General features: G+C 44.5%; 1 protein-coding gene across 1 annotated transcript in view; it reads left to right on the top strand.

Annotated features, from left to right (window-relative positions):
- The first annotated feature begins 356 nt into the window (after positions 1-356).
- Positions 357-20,430, top strand: part of CDHR3 (cadherin related family member 3) — a 288,891-nt gene continuing 268,817 nt past the window's right edge. Inside the window, exons 1-2 of the mRNA XM_069227573.1 lie at positions 357-509; positions 5,520-5,713. Coding sequence (XP_069083674.1) covers positions 404-509; positions 5,520-5,713 — 300 coding nt within the window. The 5' untranslated portion in view covers positions 357-403. The remainder of the gene's footprint in view (positions 510-5,519; positions 5,714-20,430) is intronic.

The raw sequence follows: 20,430 nt of genomic DNA, 5'->3' as shown, positions 1-20,430 counted from the left end.
TCTAAGGGGAAGAGAGACAATGGAAACTGGCAGTAGACACTTGGGAGATCAGGGGAGGGCCACTGGAGAAAGAACATTGCCATATTGGGCGAAGCCATGAGTCGTGATCGGAGAAATCTGCCCTCCGCAGGCACACCCTGCAAGTGACCCTCGCACCACACCACTTGCGGGTGCCCAGCAGAAGTGACACCTGTTAGATCCCGGCGTCCGCCGGCTGTGTCCAGAGAGACCGGCCGGGTCTGGGGCAGGGCCAGGCCACAGTGTGCCCAGGGGCAGGCCCTCGAGAGGGACTGGAGTGTTTGGAGACTTCCTTGGATACTGCGCGCCTGGGCGTGTTTGACGCCTCGCAACACTGCCTTGCCTCTGTAGACTGCTGTACACCAGAAGCACAGGGGGGCCTGGCATGGACGGACTCGGTGAAGGTTCTTGTGAGGGCAACCCAGCTGGCACAGCGCCCACCACCATCATGCGTCTGTGTGCGCTTCTCCTGCTCCTGGGAGAGATACCTGGTAAGAAAGCGCCCTGCGCTGTTGCACGCGCGTAATTAGAACTGTCGAGCAGAAAGGTGGATGTTCAATATTTGGCCGAATGGACAGGTAGCAAGAGGAAAGCAGGGGGCGGGTTTGTTTTCCATCTCGGATTTACCTGCATGCATCTGTTTTACACACAAGAAGATAGCGATGTTTACGATGTCAAGCCACTAACTGTGGGCTGCAAAAACCCAGAGCCAGGGCCATGTGACATGTGTCCGGGTCAGCGCAGCGTTTACTCGAGAGATAGCTCAGAGGGTAGTGCAGCTGCTGTAGATATGTGTATGTGACCTACAGGCTCGACCTCTTCTGGGGCGTCCAGCCCCCCCGAGGTCTATAATTTGAGTCATTTCAGCACGAAGTGCAACGGCTCGCGGCTGGCTGAGTACACAGAGGATTTTTGTCTTCAGCAGCAAATCACGTATGTCCCTGTAATAAAACGCTGCGCTGCTCCCCCTGGGCTGAGTTCGCTCTGACTGAACATGTAAATGTAACCGTACAATGTAAATATGCGTGACGTCGCCGTAGAGAGTAGTGTGCAGTCCTCTCTACAGGGAAATCCCCGGATACATGACCCGCACGCCCGCCGCAATGCAAGTCATTCTTCATAAGAAAAAAAACAAAATAGGAAACTCTGTCTTTCACGCCACTCAATTAAAAAGCAAAAATATTGTTGAGAAAGGTGGGTTTGTAGGCAACTATTTTGCGAACAGTAGGCGTTTGCAAATATGTGTGCTTTTTCATTGAATGGATTGAAAGACCCCCGGTGGCTGTAGAGAGCCCGCACCATCATCATGAGGTTGCATCTCTTTGGTGCCTCACTCCATTCAGCAGAAAAACTGAATATCACTGGGGACCAGGACATTGTCAGGCTGGAAGTGAAGAACATTCGTATTCACCCCTTTTCTATGGTGCTGGTGGTCATATTAACATGAACGCTTTAACAAACAACAAGGTGATGGAAGGAATGCTTCTCTTAACCTTAGTTAGGGGCGGTTGCTCAGGACTGCATTCAGGTCCATCATTTTTCACCCTCTGTGCCACTCTAGTCAGAGACCTGCCACATGCAGCTCGGTTTTGGTCCGGCTCCATTAGGAACAGACCAGCCGGAACTGCTAGGCCAGGTCAGCTCCACTGGGGAACACAATCACCCCAGACCCGTTTCAGTCTACTAAGGCCTCAATGGTGTAGGGTAGCGCGCGTTTTGTGGCACAGTGAGCATGACACCCACCTCCAGGTTGGACGGGAGAGGTACATTCTAACCCCGCCTCCAGAGCCCTTTTGGTGTTTTTCTAAATACTGTAGTTGCAGCCGTGAATTCTTGAGGGGATATGTTGTCAATGACTCTGATGATATCTTTAGTGGCCTCTTAAAATACCTGAAGTTGTGTTATTGTGTGGACTTGGTTACTGCAGGTACCGTTTAGCAGGCGCTTAGACTATGCACCTGCAGACATATTATTTACACACTTATTCATCTCAATTATGACAATTAGGGTGAAGTATGTCAACTGAATGGCAGGTGATAGGCTTTGGAGAAGGCAGGGTTTAGTCCCATAAGTATAGGGGCTGAACGGCTATTGATCAGTAACGGGCGAGCGCAGGTAAGGTGAGAGCATGGAGTAGTGAAGCGCTTAGAGGCAGGCCAGAGAGACAAAAGGACAGTCCTGACAGGGCACAGCAGCACAACTGGTTCTGCAGCAGAAGCCACTCATAACAGCCCCACAGAGAAAGACTTGTCCTAAGAGCTGACAGCACGCTGTGGCATCCCCGAGAGAGGTTCCAATTGACCAGTAACAACTAACAAGTAGTTTCCGTTTCACACATTTGTGGCGTAAGGGTTTTTGGATACCTCATGAACCCCTTTGGAGAAAATCCCTGTTGATTCTTAGAACGGACGTTGGTGTTTGGTTGGGTTGGTTGACTTCAGCTGCTATTTTTAATTAACCAATGAAATGCCCCTAAGCCTTTTCCCTTGTCATTGTAAAAAGAGCGCACCTGCTGCAACTAGATCGAGTGGAAACCATTTGTGATTGGTAAAGTGCCACAACTGAAAGCACTTGTAGCAGGTCACCACCTGGGGTTTCCACCATACGTTGGCAGAATGTAAAGGCGGAGCATGTTTTGATATGCTCTGGGCGCTGTATGTCATAACATATTTAGTTAACAAAGTGATACCTGGGCCACAGGGTCGCACATGCCGGTGTTACCCTTAGTGACAGCATGGGCACCATATTGAAAACGCTTCTATCAGTAAAACTGTCTGGACTGTCATGAAGTGGAGTTTCTGTGACCACAGATAACAGTGCACGGCAGGTTAGGCATCGGTCCAACTCGCCAAAAGCAAAACGTTATATGGGCACAATGGCAAAAAAGTGGCAAATAAATCTAAGCCCTCAAACACACTTGCACTGCCTCTGACCACTACGCACTGGTACTATCAGAACATGACTGAGAGTGGAAGTTAGAGGTGTTGGAAGGCCTTCGCAGATCAAACATCTCTCTTCCTATTTTGAGGATTTTGAGAGGGTATTGGAGAAATTAGAGGGCGGTTCTACGATGTAGAGTTTGAGTTTTGCTTATCTGAGGAGTTCTTTAAATAGAATTTTATGTAGTGTGCTAGGCGTTTTGAAATCTCCTGACTGTCTTCTCAATAGAGACAGAAAAGGTGTAACCGTGAGCACCAATGTATTCGGTTTTGAATACCCTGTGGTCTGTTAATCTGGTTGCCTGTTTGGTTTAGTCTAACAACCCAAATTAACCTTTGTCATGAAAATAGGATTTTCTAACCATTGGTCCAGTTCAAAGAACTGATTGGACCAAGTCTCAGAAAAAGCCAGAAATCTGCACCCTAAGGCTTATGGCCTCGCGTGGGTGCAGATTCCTAAATATTTCCAAATATTTCTGCCTGAAAACCTTCAGCAGCCGCAGGTTTCCTGAAGTACCCCTTGAAAATTGTTATAAATTCTGACGTACATCGTGCGCAGAGTCATTGTTGCATTTCCAGTTGTATCTATTATACAACTGCACATAGGAGGACTGCATTCCATCAGTGCAGTTTCAGATAGATGCTTGACCTGCCAAGGCCTCTGTGCAAGAAGTAGCCTACTCAACACTTTTGTCCTGCACTGGAAACCAGCACAGAATGCGCTCTTTTAACGTGTTGTGTTGAGGGCAGAAATGTACAAAGACCAGCCTGCTTCCTATTTCTTCAACTACCGCAAAGTTTGAGAAATGTAATATTCTGCATTAGATGACAGTAAATGTGTGTGTGGTTACCAGCAGCCACATCAAGTTAAAATAAGCATCAACAAAGCCAAAATGTCTGGGCTATGACAGAGCAGGCTATTGGCTTTACCAGTGATTTTTGATAATCACATGCGAATGCATTATTGAAGACATGCATCTGTATGACCGTCAATCTTGCCATGTGATTTCTATTAAAGAAAACTAATTTTAAGATGGGCACCAATGCACACGCCTGCGTTGTGATGCCTGCAGGAGCTTGTGTCATGACATAAGTATGGTAACTATTTTTAATTTACTGTTCCACAATGGCGGATGGCCATCTTAAAGTAGATTTAAAAACTTTCAAAAGTGAAAAACAAGTGCGTTTGAAGTTCAAAAACGGCAACAAAAAAGATCTTAATAAATAATAAAATAAAAACAATTTAACATGGGGAGCTAGATGGTCAGGGAGCGGGGAGGGGAGAAAAAAAGAGGTGCACTGTAGATACAGAGAAGTAAGCAGGGAGCCAGCACTCCAATGGAGTGCGGAATGCAAAATAATATAAAAAAATCCCTTCAATTATGTAATCGAAAGATGCAACTAAACCGATCAGAACACCATGAGTCCGAAATGGTCCTGTGTGAGATAGTCACACAAACAGAGATAAAAGCCATGTAATCAAAAGCAGACAACTGAGATAGTTAACATAGCCATCCAATCAGGAGCAAGGTTCTCATCGACAGCCCACTCAAAGCATAAGCTATGTATTGGAAACAACAGGTGCTGCGACGGACAGCTAAAGCTGTTTGTAGCCAAGACCTAAAAATGCAGCTACAAGTCCAGTAAACGATGTACCATGCCTTGGTCCTAGTTTTTACATTTCAAACACATAAATGTACAGTCATACCAGAGACAAATGTTGCTGCTCGAGGGTATTACCAGGGCATTAGGGTTTATAGAAATATATTAAATGAGCCGAAAGAAGCAATGGCTGCTACGCTTGTTCAGGCTGGTTACATCACAAAATCAGAGCATAGCATTAGAATGAACAATGAAAACAATTCCACAATTGTGGGTTGCATAAATTATAAGGAAATGTGCATTATTGGGTCCCTGATAGCACAGCTCTTGCCTGAAAGTGCACGGCACCCTTCTAAATCAGGAGTTAAGTATTCGAAAACACTGAAAATGAAATAGTGGATACAATTTCCACATCAGAATAGACTGCCAACAAGGTTTGCAAATAATCAGCCCAAGTGTGAATCGTTTGGTTTATATTGGGGTTCTTTGCCATGGCAGAAAGGTGCTTGCAAGGGATGTTTTGGTACACTAATTGTGAGTGGATGCAGCCAGACATTGTATGTTCTTCTGATGCCCAGATGAGGCCATATGGGACCAGAAGAGGTAGAGATAGTGAATGATGCTCCTACAGCATTGTATTCTGCAAACGTACACTGGAAACCAGGCTGGCTTAACTCCGCCCCTCCGGGTGGCCATTTTGGAAGCCTGCAAGGAAGGATCCTGTAATACCATGCATGATTATTTATTAGCCGGGGGTGCGTGAATGCTCTGTGCATGGCACGTGAGTATTCATGAGCTGGTTTTGTATGCTAGGGCCTCCATGCTCAACCTCCTCCTCAGCCTGGCCTCCAGTCATCACAACCTGTCAGTACTAGGCAAATGCCTGGACACCCACGGGTATAGGAATGATTGTAACATAGTTCACAGAAACAGGTATCACTTCTGTGTTTTTATTTTCAGGAGGCAGAAGTCTACAGTTTGTTGGATTGCCCAATGCAGTCACGGTTCCTGAAAACGACCCGGGAGGTACTTCAGTTTTCACATTTACTGTGACGCCCCCAACAGCAGTGTTGGCAGCTGGGTTCCCCTTCATCATTAACTCCAATCCGCTTACAAAGGCATTCAGGATTGACGCCACATCCGGCAAGTATTCGGTAAGTGTTCCAATCAGGGCTTACCACGGTTCTAAGCATTCACAACTTGGAACTGCGGAAAGTATTGAAATAGGTATGTTTTCGTACTTTGAATCAGGGTTGTCCAACCTGCAATGTCCAGGAGGGTCGCATCGATACCGGTGTTAAGGTCATTCACATAAGATACGTCTGCATACACCACATCCAAATGGAACCCATTGGCACTGGTTGTCTTGAACCACTGGCATAGATCAAAGCTTTTGACTTATGGTGGTTACTCCTGATCTAAACACACTTTAATAGTAGCTGGACTACCGCATGCTGATTTGGAGGAAAGCAAATCACTGTTCATTGCTACAAAATGGTATTCGGGTTTAGAAAAAAATCCCCACGTTCACATATATTTGCCACATTACTTTGCAATTTTGACACAACCATGCAGTGCAAAGCATCAGTTGGTGACAATGCAGGTACAAAATTGCACTGAGTGAGGGCACATTTAGGCAACCCAGATCCAGATGCAGACCTGGATATTGGCCTTAAACAAAGATCTCTTCTTTGTATTATAATAAAAACTGTGGGGCGTGGCAAGAGCGGTGACCCAGCAAGACGTGTTTTTCCTGAGCTCCATGTTAAGCTCCTACTTTGGCAGAAAATGGGAAGATTGCAGAAAAAAAGGTGATGAAACAAAAATGGGGAGAATGCTGTAACACCCTCATGAGACTGAATAATCGAAAATCCAAGGGTGCCTGGGGGATCACCAAGCAGGCCTTTTCCCAGCAGCTGCTGAGTTAGTCTATAGTACTTTTAAATTCAGGTGTAAATATATTTAGGAGACTATTTGTCACACATCTTAACTCACTCTGGCCTATACTGATTTCACCCTACCATTCTGGGTTTGTGAAACTCTAGCAGACATGGGTCAGCATAAGACTGGCTGCCGAAGTGATCAACATTACGGAATGACCCCCAAATGACACTTCTGACACCTGATGCTCAGAAAGCATTTAACAAGATAGAATGTAGTGTGTTAGTGAACCTACTGGCTAATTGAGAACAATTATCAAAGCACAAAAGCAAAACTGAAAATCAATGGAAAATATTCCACAGACATCATCACAGGAAGCATCAGGATGGGCTGCGCACCATCACAACTAATATTTTCCCTTTCAATGAAGCCCCTTACATGGATAATCTGTAATTACATTGACACTGAAGGCTTAAAAACAACTGTTGGTCACCATGCATTTTCTTTATCTGCATACGCTATTTCATGTTTTGTAAGCCACCCTGAATGATCCCTACTAAGCCTAAATGAAGAGATAAGGCATTTTTTAGAAGTGTCTGGCTTCAGGATAACATCGATGTCAATTTACCCAAATAATAAATGTAGCAGAAGTGACATCAAATGCCTTTCAACCTTAATGAAATCACAGGAAGTGACATCACATGATCTTTGACCCTGACTGCCTTAGAAAGTGGTTTCATTCTATCACTTTAACCCTGAAGAGATCACAATAATTGACATTGCTGAACTTCAACATTAGCTGCATGATATAACACAACTGTTGGAGGTGGCACATTCTGGCTGAGGCGAGGCCCTAGCCAGGCAGAATCTGTCACTCCCGTCAAGGGTGGATGATTACACTCACTGTAAAATCTGTGCTCACTCTTGGGTAGTTTGGCACAGAGCAGTCAAGCTTATCACAGAGGCAAAGTGTAAAGCAATGGCACAGCACTTCCACACTATAGGTACACTGAGCATCACAAAAGAGACTTCACATGAGGTGTATGTGAACAAAATTTGTATTCAACACTCACATTATTAACACAGCATGATCATCATGTAAATCTGGTCATAAATCGCATTTAGAAATACTTCTCGCTGTACTGGGTCCAACTGTGTTAAACACCATAACCAGAATGTACATGTGAGAAAAATAACACTTTTCCTCCCAGCATCCTCAAGTGGTGCCAAACGTTGTCAGCACAAGACCCACCCTAGAGATTACACCAACTCAATAATACACTATTTCAGGGTGCACCCCGGTTCACAACATTTGTAGCATGCATACAAAGAGTTGCAGCACTTTAAGTTAGCTCTGTGGCCTGGGCCACAGAAGTAAAACTTAATGTCAACAGTTAGAGCCCTCTGGCAAGAAATAACGTGTACAGCAACACCACTGTGTTGCATCAACAATCATCCACACACACTACCTGACATTCACTCTGCACTACTACTCTGTGCCATGGATATCAGGCGGCTCGTACACATGCACTTTCATGCACTCACTCCTAGCACCCTAATGCGGTACGCTGATATCTGGCCAGTTAATGTCACTGTGCTCGCAGACACCAGAGGCCCCAAACCAACCTCCACCCGCCAACCAGTTCCTGCTACTTCGTCTCTCCACGAGTTGGAGATGAAAGCAACTGTTTTCCTGGATACTAGGCCGCTTGAGGCCAAAGTCACACTTTTCAGGATCCTATGGACGAGGGTGGAAGAAAAAAGAGATAACGGCTGATTAGGCAACAGTTAACACATGCAGGTTTGTGCACCACTCGGGAGGTTCACTCAGAGGTATGCAAAACACAAAGTGGTAGTCACTGGGGCCACACGTTAGTCACAGCAGTGCCCAGCCAGGCACTCCAAAACCCCAATAGTTACCAATTAAACACCTCCTTAGAAGGCATGATGACTTGAGCCGCCCTGACAATTCCGGTTGTACACGAAGAATTACCAGGTTCACACCTCCTGGGAAGGAGGCACAAAGTCTGGTGCACGATGACTTGAGTCATTCCAATCCCACACACAAAGAGTTCAGTGCCATGCCTTCCAGGAATGAGGCACAACGTTTGGGGTCGATGAATGGAGATGCCCCAGGCAATTTGATCACACACAAAACAGGTTTCCAATGCAGTACCTCCCCGGAATGAGGCACCAGTCTGGTGTGCGATGACTTGAGTCACACCAGACAATTCCAGCCGATCATGTGAAGAACTCCAATGCAGTACCTCCCTGGAATGAGGCACAATGCTTTGTGCGTAAGAACTTGGGTCGCACCAGACAGTCTGGTCACACACGAAGAACTCCACTCAGTGCCTCCATGGAATGAAGCACAATGTCTGATGCGTGATGACTGCACACAATTATCATCTAGTTGGTGTCACACAAGAGAAATGCAACATGCTCAAAAAAGTGGGCCACATGGGGTCCCACAACCAGTGAACCAGCTCACAACAAACAAGACATTTAGCTGTGCAGTTGCCCCAAGATGATGGGACACACTCTGTAAGTGTGGGCATTACCCTGAATGCTCCTCACCAGGCACTTCCGGTCTCCAGGTGCAATACTTATTCTACTCTCACACTGCTGCTACCAGGTGGAGTCCAGAAGACGATGTAGGCACGGAGGAGGGCATGCTCTCCCGTAGCACTAGTAGATGGCGCAGGTCCCTTGCTGGAGGTCTTTGATGTCCCTATGACCTCCAGACAGGACAGGGGGCAAACCAACAAGCTCTTGTAGAGCACACTTTAAAGTGCCACACTGCAGCAGGTAATCTGTCCAGGACAAACAAGATACAGGAAAGGTGTACGGATTCCTTCCAAGGACAATAAATATTCCTGTGCACAACAGATTCCTCTGGCAGTGTGCACCACGTAGTTCAGCTTATCTGTCACACGTCGCTGGTGGTGTATCTCTAAGTTGCTGAAATGTGGTACTCTTACTCAAATCTAAAGTTGGGGGTGGTTTAAAGGGTTCCCCTTTGAACCACAGATGTCTCCCCTAAATTTCAGTCCTATGTGCCATGGGACAGTGGAATGCAGATCTTTATCTTTAGTGGTGCCATCATCTGGCTTCGAGAGGCCAAGTGTCAGAATCTCTCCCTCCAATCTATGCAGCCAGGCCCTCAAATGGCAGAGGTCTGTTGTTCCAGTTGCCTCAGTTCTATAGCTGTTGCTGGGGAATGCACAGATGTGCTTTTTTTCCCGCTTCCAGTGGAATGAAGCTGAATTAAAAAATACACACAAAGAGATTTTAGAACATAGAAATGTACACTTTCTAAAAGTGACATTTCTAGGGTACTATTGACAAAAACACCTTTACCATGAGAAAGGGTTTGTCATTGTGAATCCAATGATAGTAAACATCATGAGGCCGCTCCATTCCAATCCACTATTGCCGCCAGGATTAATTATAAACTTTACCCTACGTTAACCTATGGACAGAGCAGCTCTCATGTGCAGGGAGAACACACACGGATATTCTGCACTCCCTGGGCACATGTGCCCTGGTGCATGCACAAGCCTGCAGGGGCAGGCTGGACACAAGTTTAGGATCATCAAAAAGGTGCAGGTGCAAGTGCACCCATACAGGCCTGCTGTGACAGGCTCAGTATATATAAAACACCAATGTGCAAGTGTGCACACACTGGTAAGTTGAACCAGGCTCAGTATATATAGGAACACCATTGTTCAAAGTGTGCTAATATTGGCTAGCGCCACTTCCTAACATGTGTGAGAATGGCGTGTGCACCTCCACCATGTACTTTTACAGTAGGAAAATGCACAGGTCCTGTAGGCCATTCAAAGAGAATCAACAAAACCTCCTAGAAAAAAACAAAAATGTTTAGGGAATGATAGAGCGGAACGTGGTAACAAATTTACCTACGTTTGGACGCTCTTTAGGCCGATGAATCTTTTGACTTAGTGGGAACTCTCTGTACTCTTAATCGATCAATCTCATCAAAATCAATAATCAATAACGAACATAAGCAACACCTTGAACAACATAACACTTTACAATTAATCCAGAATACATTTCGGCGGACCCTGACCTTTCAGTCAGGAATAACCACACCAGTTTAATGCAAAGTTAGTGAATTTATTTCCCTATATTAACAAAGCTAGCACAATGTAAATGTGTCTCAACACCAAATGATAAACATATATGAACAGTAATAGCTGTTCGACGACTTCACTACTTCTACCCTCGGAGTCGCACCTCCGCTATCCTCAAAAAGAAAACCCTCGCAACCTTTTCACACACCCTGCGGCAATAAGCTGTGCAAGCGCAAAACCCTAACTTCTCTCATACCATCACTAGTACCGCCAGCGCTGATTCCACACCTCCGTTCTCTCCATTCGCAAGCTCCGAGATCCCGGGAAAGTCGCGGTGGACCTAGCCCATCATCATCTTGTCAATCTGTTTTATCCAAGAAAATCTAATTCAACTTTTCGAATGGGGTCTCGAAATGCGTAACCCTTAATTCGACACCATGTACTTCAATGGTACAGGGTCCCAAAAGACGAAACCGTCCTCTGCTACCATCAACTGATAGAGCGGAACGTGGTAACAAATTTACCTACGTTTGGACGCTCTTTAGGCCGATGAATCTTTTGACTTAGTGGGAACTCTCTGTACTCTTAATCGATCAATCTCATCAAAATCAATAATCAATAACGAACATAAGCAACACCTTGAACAACATAACACTTTACAATTAATCCAGAATACATTTCGGCGGACCCTGACCTTTCAGTCAAGAATAACCACACCAGTTTAATGCAAAGTTAGTGAATTTATTTCCCTATATTAACAAAGCTAGCACAATGTAAATGTGTCTCAACACCAAAAGATAAACATATATGAACATTAATAGCTGTCCATAACGTCGAAACAAGTGTAATCTATGAAGCATTTGAATCACAAGGCATTCGATAATGGCTATGCAAAGCACTAATACGATAATCTGTAATGAACTAATTGCGTACATTTAGTCACCATAACAAGATCTCAAATTGCATCGTGCAACATATAGAATCCTCATCTAACCTCAAATTAGCATCGGCATGTGGGACTTCATGCAAAAACAATTTAGCAACATTAATTTAGAAAAACTCCTAACTAGGGCTCTTGCCAAAATCAGCAGTTGGTTACCTAAAAGAAACACAATGCAATTTTACAATTTCCTTTCATATTTACCAATTACGATCAGCATACAAGGAAGTCTTCGTCTCACAGGTACCGTTCTTCGGTCATCATGGGTACCATTTCTCAATCAGCATGGGACGGGACAAAGGGGCAGGGGTGAACGGGGCAAATGCCTCACGGCGGCAAGGTAAAACTATTACTTCATGCAAAGGGATCAAATCGAAGTTACAGTCTCTAGGGCAAGAATCATTTAAAGTCTCTTTCTCTCGATTAGAGAAAGAATCAAAGTCTCTCAAAATGGCGTCGCAGCAAAGTGGGCCATAATAGCTACGAAGTCTGCAAATGGCGGGTATCGAGCTGGTAATGGCTGCAATAGCTACCTTCTTCTCGTGCACCTGGGTTTTATAGACAACAGTTCAGGTCCAGTAGGGTCTCCATTGGAGGGTTCATAGGTTAGCTTCAAATTGACCAATCAAACACGACAGTTCTCAAGCTTTTACTTAAGCATACATTATCCTTGGAGATGGGTACGCAAATTGCAACATTGTTTTCCAATTAGCTTACTCTCAGAGCCTCCATTGTCCGCACCTGCAAGTCGACCTTGAATTAAAGAGAAAATATGCCAGGCTGGCACCAACTTTAAGATAAGCATGTGAACAGTTTCTGTGGAAAAGTACAGCTTCAAGCTAAAATACACGTTTATTAGCACAGTGGAAAAATACGAGCATCTAAACCGTGAGATCGGGCAACTAGGCCAAAGCCTCCGCTAAAGTAATGCTAAGCTAAAACATTTCAAACAAGCAAATCGTAGCACACGTTTATGATTATGTCGGATTAGTGCAATTCTAATTCACCACGTTATATAAAGCACGCGTATAAATGATGGCAAACTACTCTGAGGGCACATTTTGTCCCCGTACAATCTTTATTAATTCGGTTAAAGTCACACATGATTATTTCAGCACCACGTTTAAGCGTTAATAAATCAAAACCTTCATTTTCTGCTTCATCAATCCCTCCTCTGATGACTACTAGTCATCACACCAAATCACGCCCACAAATTTTATTCCATTAAAATTCTGTCAGTTCCCTTTTCCTTTTAATTCCCCTAGTTTGCGCTTTGTATTCTTCTGCCATTCTTTTCATAATTTTCTCTTCTTTTCTTCTTTTAATTCTTTCCATAATCATTATTATTCCCCTTTTTATTCCCCAAATTCCAAATACACAAATTATTACTATTAATATTCCTTCTATTATTTTCAATAATATTCCATTCCAAATTCCCCCAATCCAATGTCCCACTGAAGCTATTCCCTTTCCAACCTTCTCCCACACTCCTGGTTCTTTCAATTCCTTCAAATCTGCACTTTCTTTTGTTAGATTAGCAAGCATAGTTTTAATCTTCACACTATTATCCGGTATATAGGTGCAACAGTGACGTGCACCAATCATTTTGCAAACGCCTCCATCCTTTGCTAAAAGAATGTCTAAAGCAAGCCTATTTTGAAGAGTCATAGCTCTTTCCGCTGCAAGCTCAGCATCTATCAGGATTATAGCACCTGAAAACTTTGTCAACATGTTATCCACTATAGTAGACAACTTTCGTATCTTGATGGAATTCAGCACAACTCCCAATGAAGGAATCATGGCTCCAAATATATCACCTACCACAGCAGCTGCGGTCTCTCTTTTCTGGATACTATGGGATCCAGATGTCTTTTGAATCATCGATACGTCATCCAGTTGATAAACCTTTGGGAACACTATACCCAAATAACATCTCCCCCACCATCCCTTGGGAAGACGATAATAAGCATTATGCCCACAAATGTAATACACCCCTGGAATGACAGGGTCAAGTCCGTCCATCATGAATGTCCATTTGGCCTTAAAAATAAACGTATGTTTGCACTCACTCGCTCCTACAAAAATATTGTCATAATATGATTCACCTCGATATATACAAAACTTCCCTACATGCCAAGCATCTAAAGCTATTTTCCCTTGTGTCTTTATAGCAGCAAAATCATAATTATCTACTGAAGTCCTCTTCTGTAGCTCCATTTCTAATTTTGCCTTCATCTGTGCCCTCCTATCATCTGTGCGATCTAAAAAGCTTATTTCTACAGCAGAGACTGAGCAAGTAAGATTCTCCCTATGAGCATGAGCCGTTTCAAAAGGTTGCATTGGCTCGAAAAAGTCCCTCATAATTTTGTAATCCCAATATCTTGCAGTTTCGCTTAGCTGCGCTATTATAGGAACATAAGCAAAGGTAACATCATAATTCGAGTAAAAATACTGTATGTTAGTTTGACCATAAACCTAGACATTACTATACTACATGTAATCCCATATGTAAGAGGCATGTGGTGATAAGTTACCCCTTCTTTTACTGATGTCGGTATCTGTGTACACACATAACAATCCTTCGCATCCATAGTCTCAACATACTCTGTTAGCAAGCGATAGAAAACGTTATACGAAAGCTCTTTCTTATCATGCAAGAGCCTCTCATCCATTGCTAGTCTTTTCAATGGGGTTAGTTCAGTGACAGTAACAGGAGCAATAGTAGAAGCAGTAATAGTCTCATTCTCACCCTTTCCATGCATTCCAAACACAATTGCCATTATTATTATTACACATGTAATTACCAAGCCTATACACACATATTTACAAAATTTCTTTCTATTGTTTGGCGCCATGATCTGTATAGAATCAGAGAGCTAGAAGCACTTATAAATGAAACTATTTAGCAATTCAGTTACAAAGCTGAACAAGCGCAATGTTCACACCGTCTTCTTCAAAAGGCCAGTCACTTTTCGGTTAGCAGCATTTGTCACAATTCGGCAATAACTCAGTCTTTATCAGTTTAGCAAATGTCTCATCCGGTTTAACAATGTCTCAGCTGGTTGTTTCTTTCACGTTATATTGTAGCAAGCAATATCATTTACTCTTTCAATCGACAGAGTCTATGAAACTTTTCTTTTCTATTGGTATTTCTTCTTCTTCTTCGTTCTCGATGCTTAGAGATACAAACTCATCAGTCCAATCATCATTGACTGCATATGCCCATTCAGGACCGGAATACCTCCTGTTCGGTATCCTTTTCCTTTTCAATTTAGCTTCCCTTTTCGATTCTGCTTCGCTGGTACTTTCCTCTTTTGTCAAGTCTTTTTCTTCACTTGACGATTGATCCACAACAGTCACTTCTTTTCTTTTCTCTTTCACTTTTGGCCTTCCTCCTTCGTTCAAACTTTCTTTACCCTTTTCTTTTATTGGTGAGATACTTAGTCTTCTCTTTGCACCATGTCCATTTGATGGACCTGCGATCTTTTCTGTAGAGGCTTGAACTCTTTCGTTCTGTTCTGCCTCGTTCTCTCCTTCTGGGGAATCAATCACGTTCTCTTTTTCTTTTTCTGTATCGTCTGCTTCTGGGAAAGCCTTCCTCTGATCAGGCTCTCCTGCTTTTTCACCTTTCTCGAGCCCTTCGTCACCGTTACTTTCTTCAGGCTCTTTATCACTTTCAGCTGCTTCAGGCTCCTTGTCACCTTCAGCTGCTTCAGGCTTTTTGCTACCCTCAGCTTCTTCAGGTTCTTTGTCGCCTGCAGCTTCTTCGTCGCTGTCTGAACTTTCTCCTTGGTCTCCCCCAAGTGAGTTGGTGTCTTCGTTGTCGGAGAATATCTCTTTTTCTCCTGCTTCTGCCTGTTCGCTTTCAGTTCGCTTTTGTTCTGTCTCAGCACTCGGCACTGCTTTATCAGGCACTGGTACTTTCAGCGCTTCAACTTCCTCATCTGTGGGACACAACACCTTCTTTGTGTGACTGGCGTGAATCCAGTTGGGAACCCCCGCACACTTCACAGCGGTAGTTGTCGTCAGGATCACTTGGAAAGGGCCTTTCCAACGGGGTTCCAGACACGATTTTCTCACGTGCTTCTTTACCACGACCCAGTCACCTGCTTTCAGTGCGTGTCCTGGACCTTGGATCGGTGGCAAGGTGGTCGCTTCCACCTGGTGAGAGAAAGAGCGAACCACGTCAGCCAGTCCTTTGCAGTAGTCTAACACCATATCATCTGTAATATTCAAAAGCATGTTTGCGGGAACTGCAGGAAGTCTCATAGCCCTGCCCATGAGAATTTCATGCGGAGACAATCCAGTCTTTCTATCAGGAGTGTTTCTCATTGACATTAGCACTAAGGGCAATGCGTCAGGCCATTTCAAATTTGTCGATGCACATATTTTTGCCATTCTCGATTTCAGCGTACCATTCATCTGCTCCACCAGTCCTGATGCTTCAGGGCGATAGCTACAGTGCAGCTTTTGCTCAATGTTCAGTGCTTCGCAAAGTAACTTCATCACCACGTTATTGAAGTGACTTCCCCTATCTGATTCTAAAGAGATCGGGAATCCGAAACGTGGTATCAACTCTCTCAGCAATAGCTTGGCAACTGTAAGGCTGTCGTTTCTACGTGTAGGGTATGCCTCAATCCAGTGACTAAAAATGCACACAATCACCAACACATATTTCAGACCCCCATGCACAGGCATCTCAATGAAGTCCATCTGCATTCGGCTAAAAGGACCGCTTGCCCTACCAATGTGACTCGCACTCACAACTGTTCCCTTTCCTGGATTCATCTGCTGGCAAGTGACACATCGATGGCAAACTGCTTCCGCAGCTTGGCGAAATCTGGGGTTAAACCAATCAGTTTTGAACAATCTTATCATGGCATCTCTCCCTAGGTGAGCTTGCCCATGATAGAACCGCGCAAGCTGTGATAAGAGACTATTTGGCAGAACAAATTTTCCCTCATGTGAAACCCATAACTCATCCTGTCTCTTTATACATTGTGATTTAATCCAGGAATCTCTTTCATCCTCCCTGACATTATTCTGTAGTGCTTTCAGTTCCTCTATTGTATCTACAACCTTCAAGGCAAATGCTTCAGCTTGTTCGAGTTCTGGCTCATTTATCGTATTCCAATCATCTCTCAGTAATATACAGTTCAAGGCACAAAATCTTGCGACTTGATCTGCATATGCATTTCCCAGAGACACATAGTCCTGTCCTTTCGTGTGAGCACTGCACTTTACCACTGCAACTTCAGCTGGCACTTGAATGGCATGTAACAATTCCCTTATTCTCTCCCCGTTCTTTACTGGGGATCCTGAAGAAGTCAGGAAACCTCTCTGTGACCATAGTTGTCCAAAGTCATGCACAATCCCAAACCCGTATTGGCTATCAGTGTAAATGGTGAGTTTCATCAATGCAGACAGTTGACATGCTCTTGTAAGGGCAACAAGTTCTGCTACTTGTGCAGAATAGACTCCTTGAAGCCATCCCGCTTCCAAGACCCCTGTTACAGTACATACGGCATATCCTGCTTTCAAAATCCCCATCCCATCTCTTAGACATGAACCATCAACAAAAAGAATTTGATCATTTACATCAAGCTTGGTATCCTTGATGTCCGGTCGGGGTTTTGTGCAAAATTCAGTCACCTGAAGGCAGTCATGCTCGACGTCTTCAGCGTTCTCAATTTCGGCATTTTCTCCAGGAAGCAAGGTAGCTGGATTCAACGTAGTGCACCTTTTCAGCTGCACATTCGGTGAGCCCAGAATTATCGTTTCATACCTTGTGAGTCTTGCTCCAGTCATGTGTTGCGTTCGGGAGCGGGTCAAAAGTATCTCAACTGAGTGAGGGACCATGACTGTTACTGGGTGTCCCATCACTATTCCTTCACTCTGAGTGAGGCTGATACCAACTGCTGCTACGGCGCGCAAACACCCTGGGAGTGCTGCTGCAACCGGATCCAAAGTAGCTGAAAAATACGCTACTGGTCTGTTTACGCCACCATGGGCTTGAGTCAAGACAGACAAAGAACATGCATCACGTTCATGGCAAAACAATGTGAAAGGCTTCGTGTAGTCAGGCATACCTAAAGCTGGAGCCCTTCACATGCATTCTTTCAGTTCAACAAAAGCATCCATCTCGTCTCCTTTCAGCTCAATTTCATCCAAAGCATCCTTTTGGGTCAATTTCAGTAGGGGCTTCGCTAGAGACGAAAAGTTGGGGATCCACTGGCGACAATATCCCACCATTCCCAAAAACTTCCTCACCTCCTTCCTTGTCTTTGGTGGACTCATCTGAAGTATGCTTGTTACTCTTTCCTTCATTATTCTCCGTGACCCTTTCTCTATTTGGTGACCCAAATATTTCACTTTCTTCTGACAGAACTGTAATTTGGAAGGAGACACTTTATGACCATTCCTTCCCAAATGGTTCAACAGAGCAGTGGTATCGGCTGTGCAGCCATTTTCTGTCTTTGATGCAACCAGTAAGTCATCAATGTACTGCACTAGGGTTGACTCGAATGGCAGTTCTAATGCTTCCAGATCTTTCTTTAGAATCTGATTGAATATTGACGGTGACTCAGAAAACCCTTGAGGGATTCGACACCAACTGTACACCCTATCTAGGAATTTGAAACAAAAGAGGAATTGGCTGTCCTCATGAAGAGGCACCGAAAAGAATGCTTGTGACAAATCGATGACTGAGAACCATTCAGCATCGCAAGGAACTTGAAACATTATCACAGCTGGATTCGGTACGACAGGGCAGCACTTTATTATGATGTCATTTATTTTCCTCAAATCCTGCACGAGTCGGACCTTTCCACTTGGCTTTATTAGTCCCATTATTGGTGAATTACATGGACTGCTTAGCACTTCTTTCAGTACCCCCTGCTTTACAAATTCGTCAATGAGTTGGGCCACTTTCATGAGGGTGTCTTGTGGCATGTGGTATTGTGGGGTCTGGGGAAAGATCGCATTGGGTTTTACCATCACCTTTACTGGTTCCACTCCTTTCATCAATCCCACCTCTTTCCCTGTCATGTCCCACACTTCCTTTCCGACTGTTTCCCGTAATTCTGCTGGGATATCTTCTTCAGTTATCATCGGGAAAAGACAAATCAGAGGATACTCTTCGTCGACTGTTTCCATTTCATCCCCCTCTACACTGTCCTCTTCCTCCCCATCATTGCTCGTTTCTATTGTGATTCCTTCGTTTGAACACATTATCGAACAACCCAATTTGCACAATAGGTCCCTCCCTAACAGTGCTATCGGACTTGAGTCACACACCACAAACTGATGTACCCCTTGATAGTTACCGATGCTGACTGGAACCGGATCGGTTATCGGGTTCGTCAGATGTCTGTTTGCTACTCCCACCACTTGAACTGTCCTCCCCGAGAGTGGCAAATTTGGTACTTCACTGCTCTTAACTGTTGAACGTGTGGCTCCAGTGTCAACCAAGAATGAGACACGATGACCCATTACTCTTCCCTCTACGTACGGACCCCTTTGATCAACTTCCAAGGATGCCGCAAGCACACAATCTCCTTCTTCTCCTGAACTTTCACTCTCCCATACGTTGTTTATTCCACTCTCACTGTGTAAGGGGAACTGTTGTACTGTGCCATTTGTACTCATTACCTGACCCGTTACCTGTGGAGGAAACATCACTTGCTGCTGACCCATTGGTGCCAAGGGTATTTGCATTTGCTGATTAGGTACCATAGGTAACTGCTGTTGCATCGGCTGCATTTGCGTCATCTGCATAAGGGGCATCTGCATCTGCTGCGGCTGCATGGGCTGTAATCCCTGTAATTGATTCACAGTCTGAAAATTTGCGTTTGGACCTCTCATTTTCGGTCCTCTCATTGTCTGAAATGCATTGACATCATTGTTTTGCTGACCAACACCTGCACCTGCACCTGCACCTGCACCCGCACCTACACCTGCACCTTCCTGCACCACCATCGGGCACTCGCGTTTCCAATGACCGACGATCCCGCACACGTGACACGGCATCAGCTTCTTCATTGCCTGTACACCCGTCACAACAGTGTTCAAATCCGGACCATTATTCACAAAACCTCCTCGACCTCTGCCTCTGGCCTGTGGCTGAAACGCCATGTTTCCCTGCAACTGCAACTGCTGTTGCGGTACCTGCTGTTGGAACCCTTGCATCCCTTGTAAGCCTTGCAGACCCTGCAGACCTTGCAAACCTTGGAAACCTGTCTGAGCTGCCTTAAGCTGCATCATCATCACCTTCTCTTTCAGCTTTTTCTGTTTCACTTCAATTTCGTCGCTACAGTATTTCGCATAAGTCAAGACCTCATCGATCGGTTTCGACTGCCAACAAATCAAATGCGACTTTATCATTTGGCTTATCTCTGGCCTCAGCCCTTCCACAAATCTGAAGACAAAGTGGAGCATGTCCTTCGCCTCAATTGTTTCCGTGCCACTGTAATTCTTGAACGCCTTCAACAACCTCTCATAGTAACTATGAATTGATTCTTTAGTCTCTTGGGCAGTTCGGTCAATCTTCTGCCAATCCACGTTTTTCGCGGGTACCTTCGTTTTCAAATGCTCAATCACCTTGTAGTACAAGCTCATCACCATAGGTGATGGTGCGCCCGTTTCCCTGTGTCTCTCCGGTTCACTGGTCGGCCAACCTACAGCTCTTTTGCAATCCTCCCACAAATCTGCCGGAACCACAATCTCAAACAGAGTATTCAGGTCTTCCCAGAGACATTTTGCAAGTTTCACAAACCTATCAGTCTGCTGGTACCATTCAATTGGTTTCTCTCTTAGTTTGGGAAAATCGTCCGTAAAGGACTGAATGTCGCTTCTGTGCCATGGTACATGTACTAATTTTCCTCCTGCTGTTTCCCTCATTGGTAACATTGTTACTGTATCACCACTCTGTGGTCTTTTCTCATTGTGCTCTGTAGCA

Source organism: Pleurodeles waltl, chromosome 4_1, assembly GCF_031143425.1.
Source record: "Pleurodeles waltl isolate 20211129_DDA chromosome 4_1, aPleWal1.hap1.20221129, whole genome shotgun sequence".
Classification (NCBI taxonomy): domain Eukaryota; kingdom Metazoa; phylum Chordata; class Amphibia; order Caudata; family Salamandridae; genus Pleurodeles; species Pleurodeles waltl.
The sequence above is the reverse complement of the archived record's forward strand: the minus strand, read 5'-3'. Positions and strand labels throughout refer to the sequence as shown.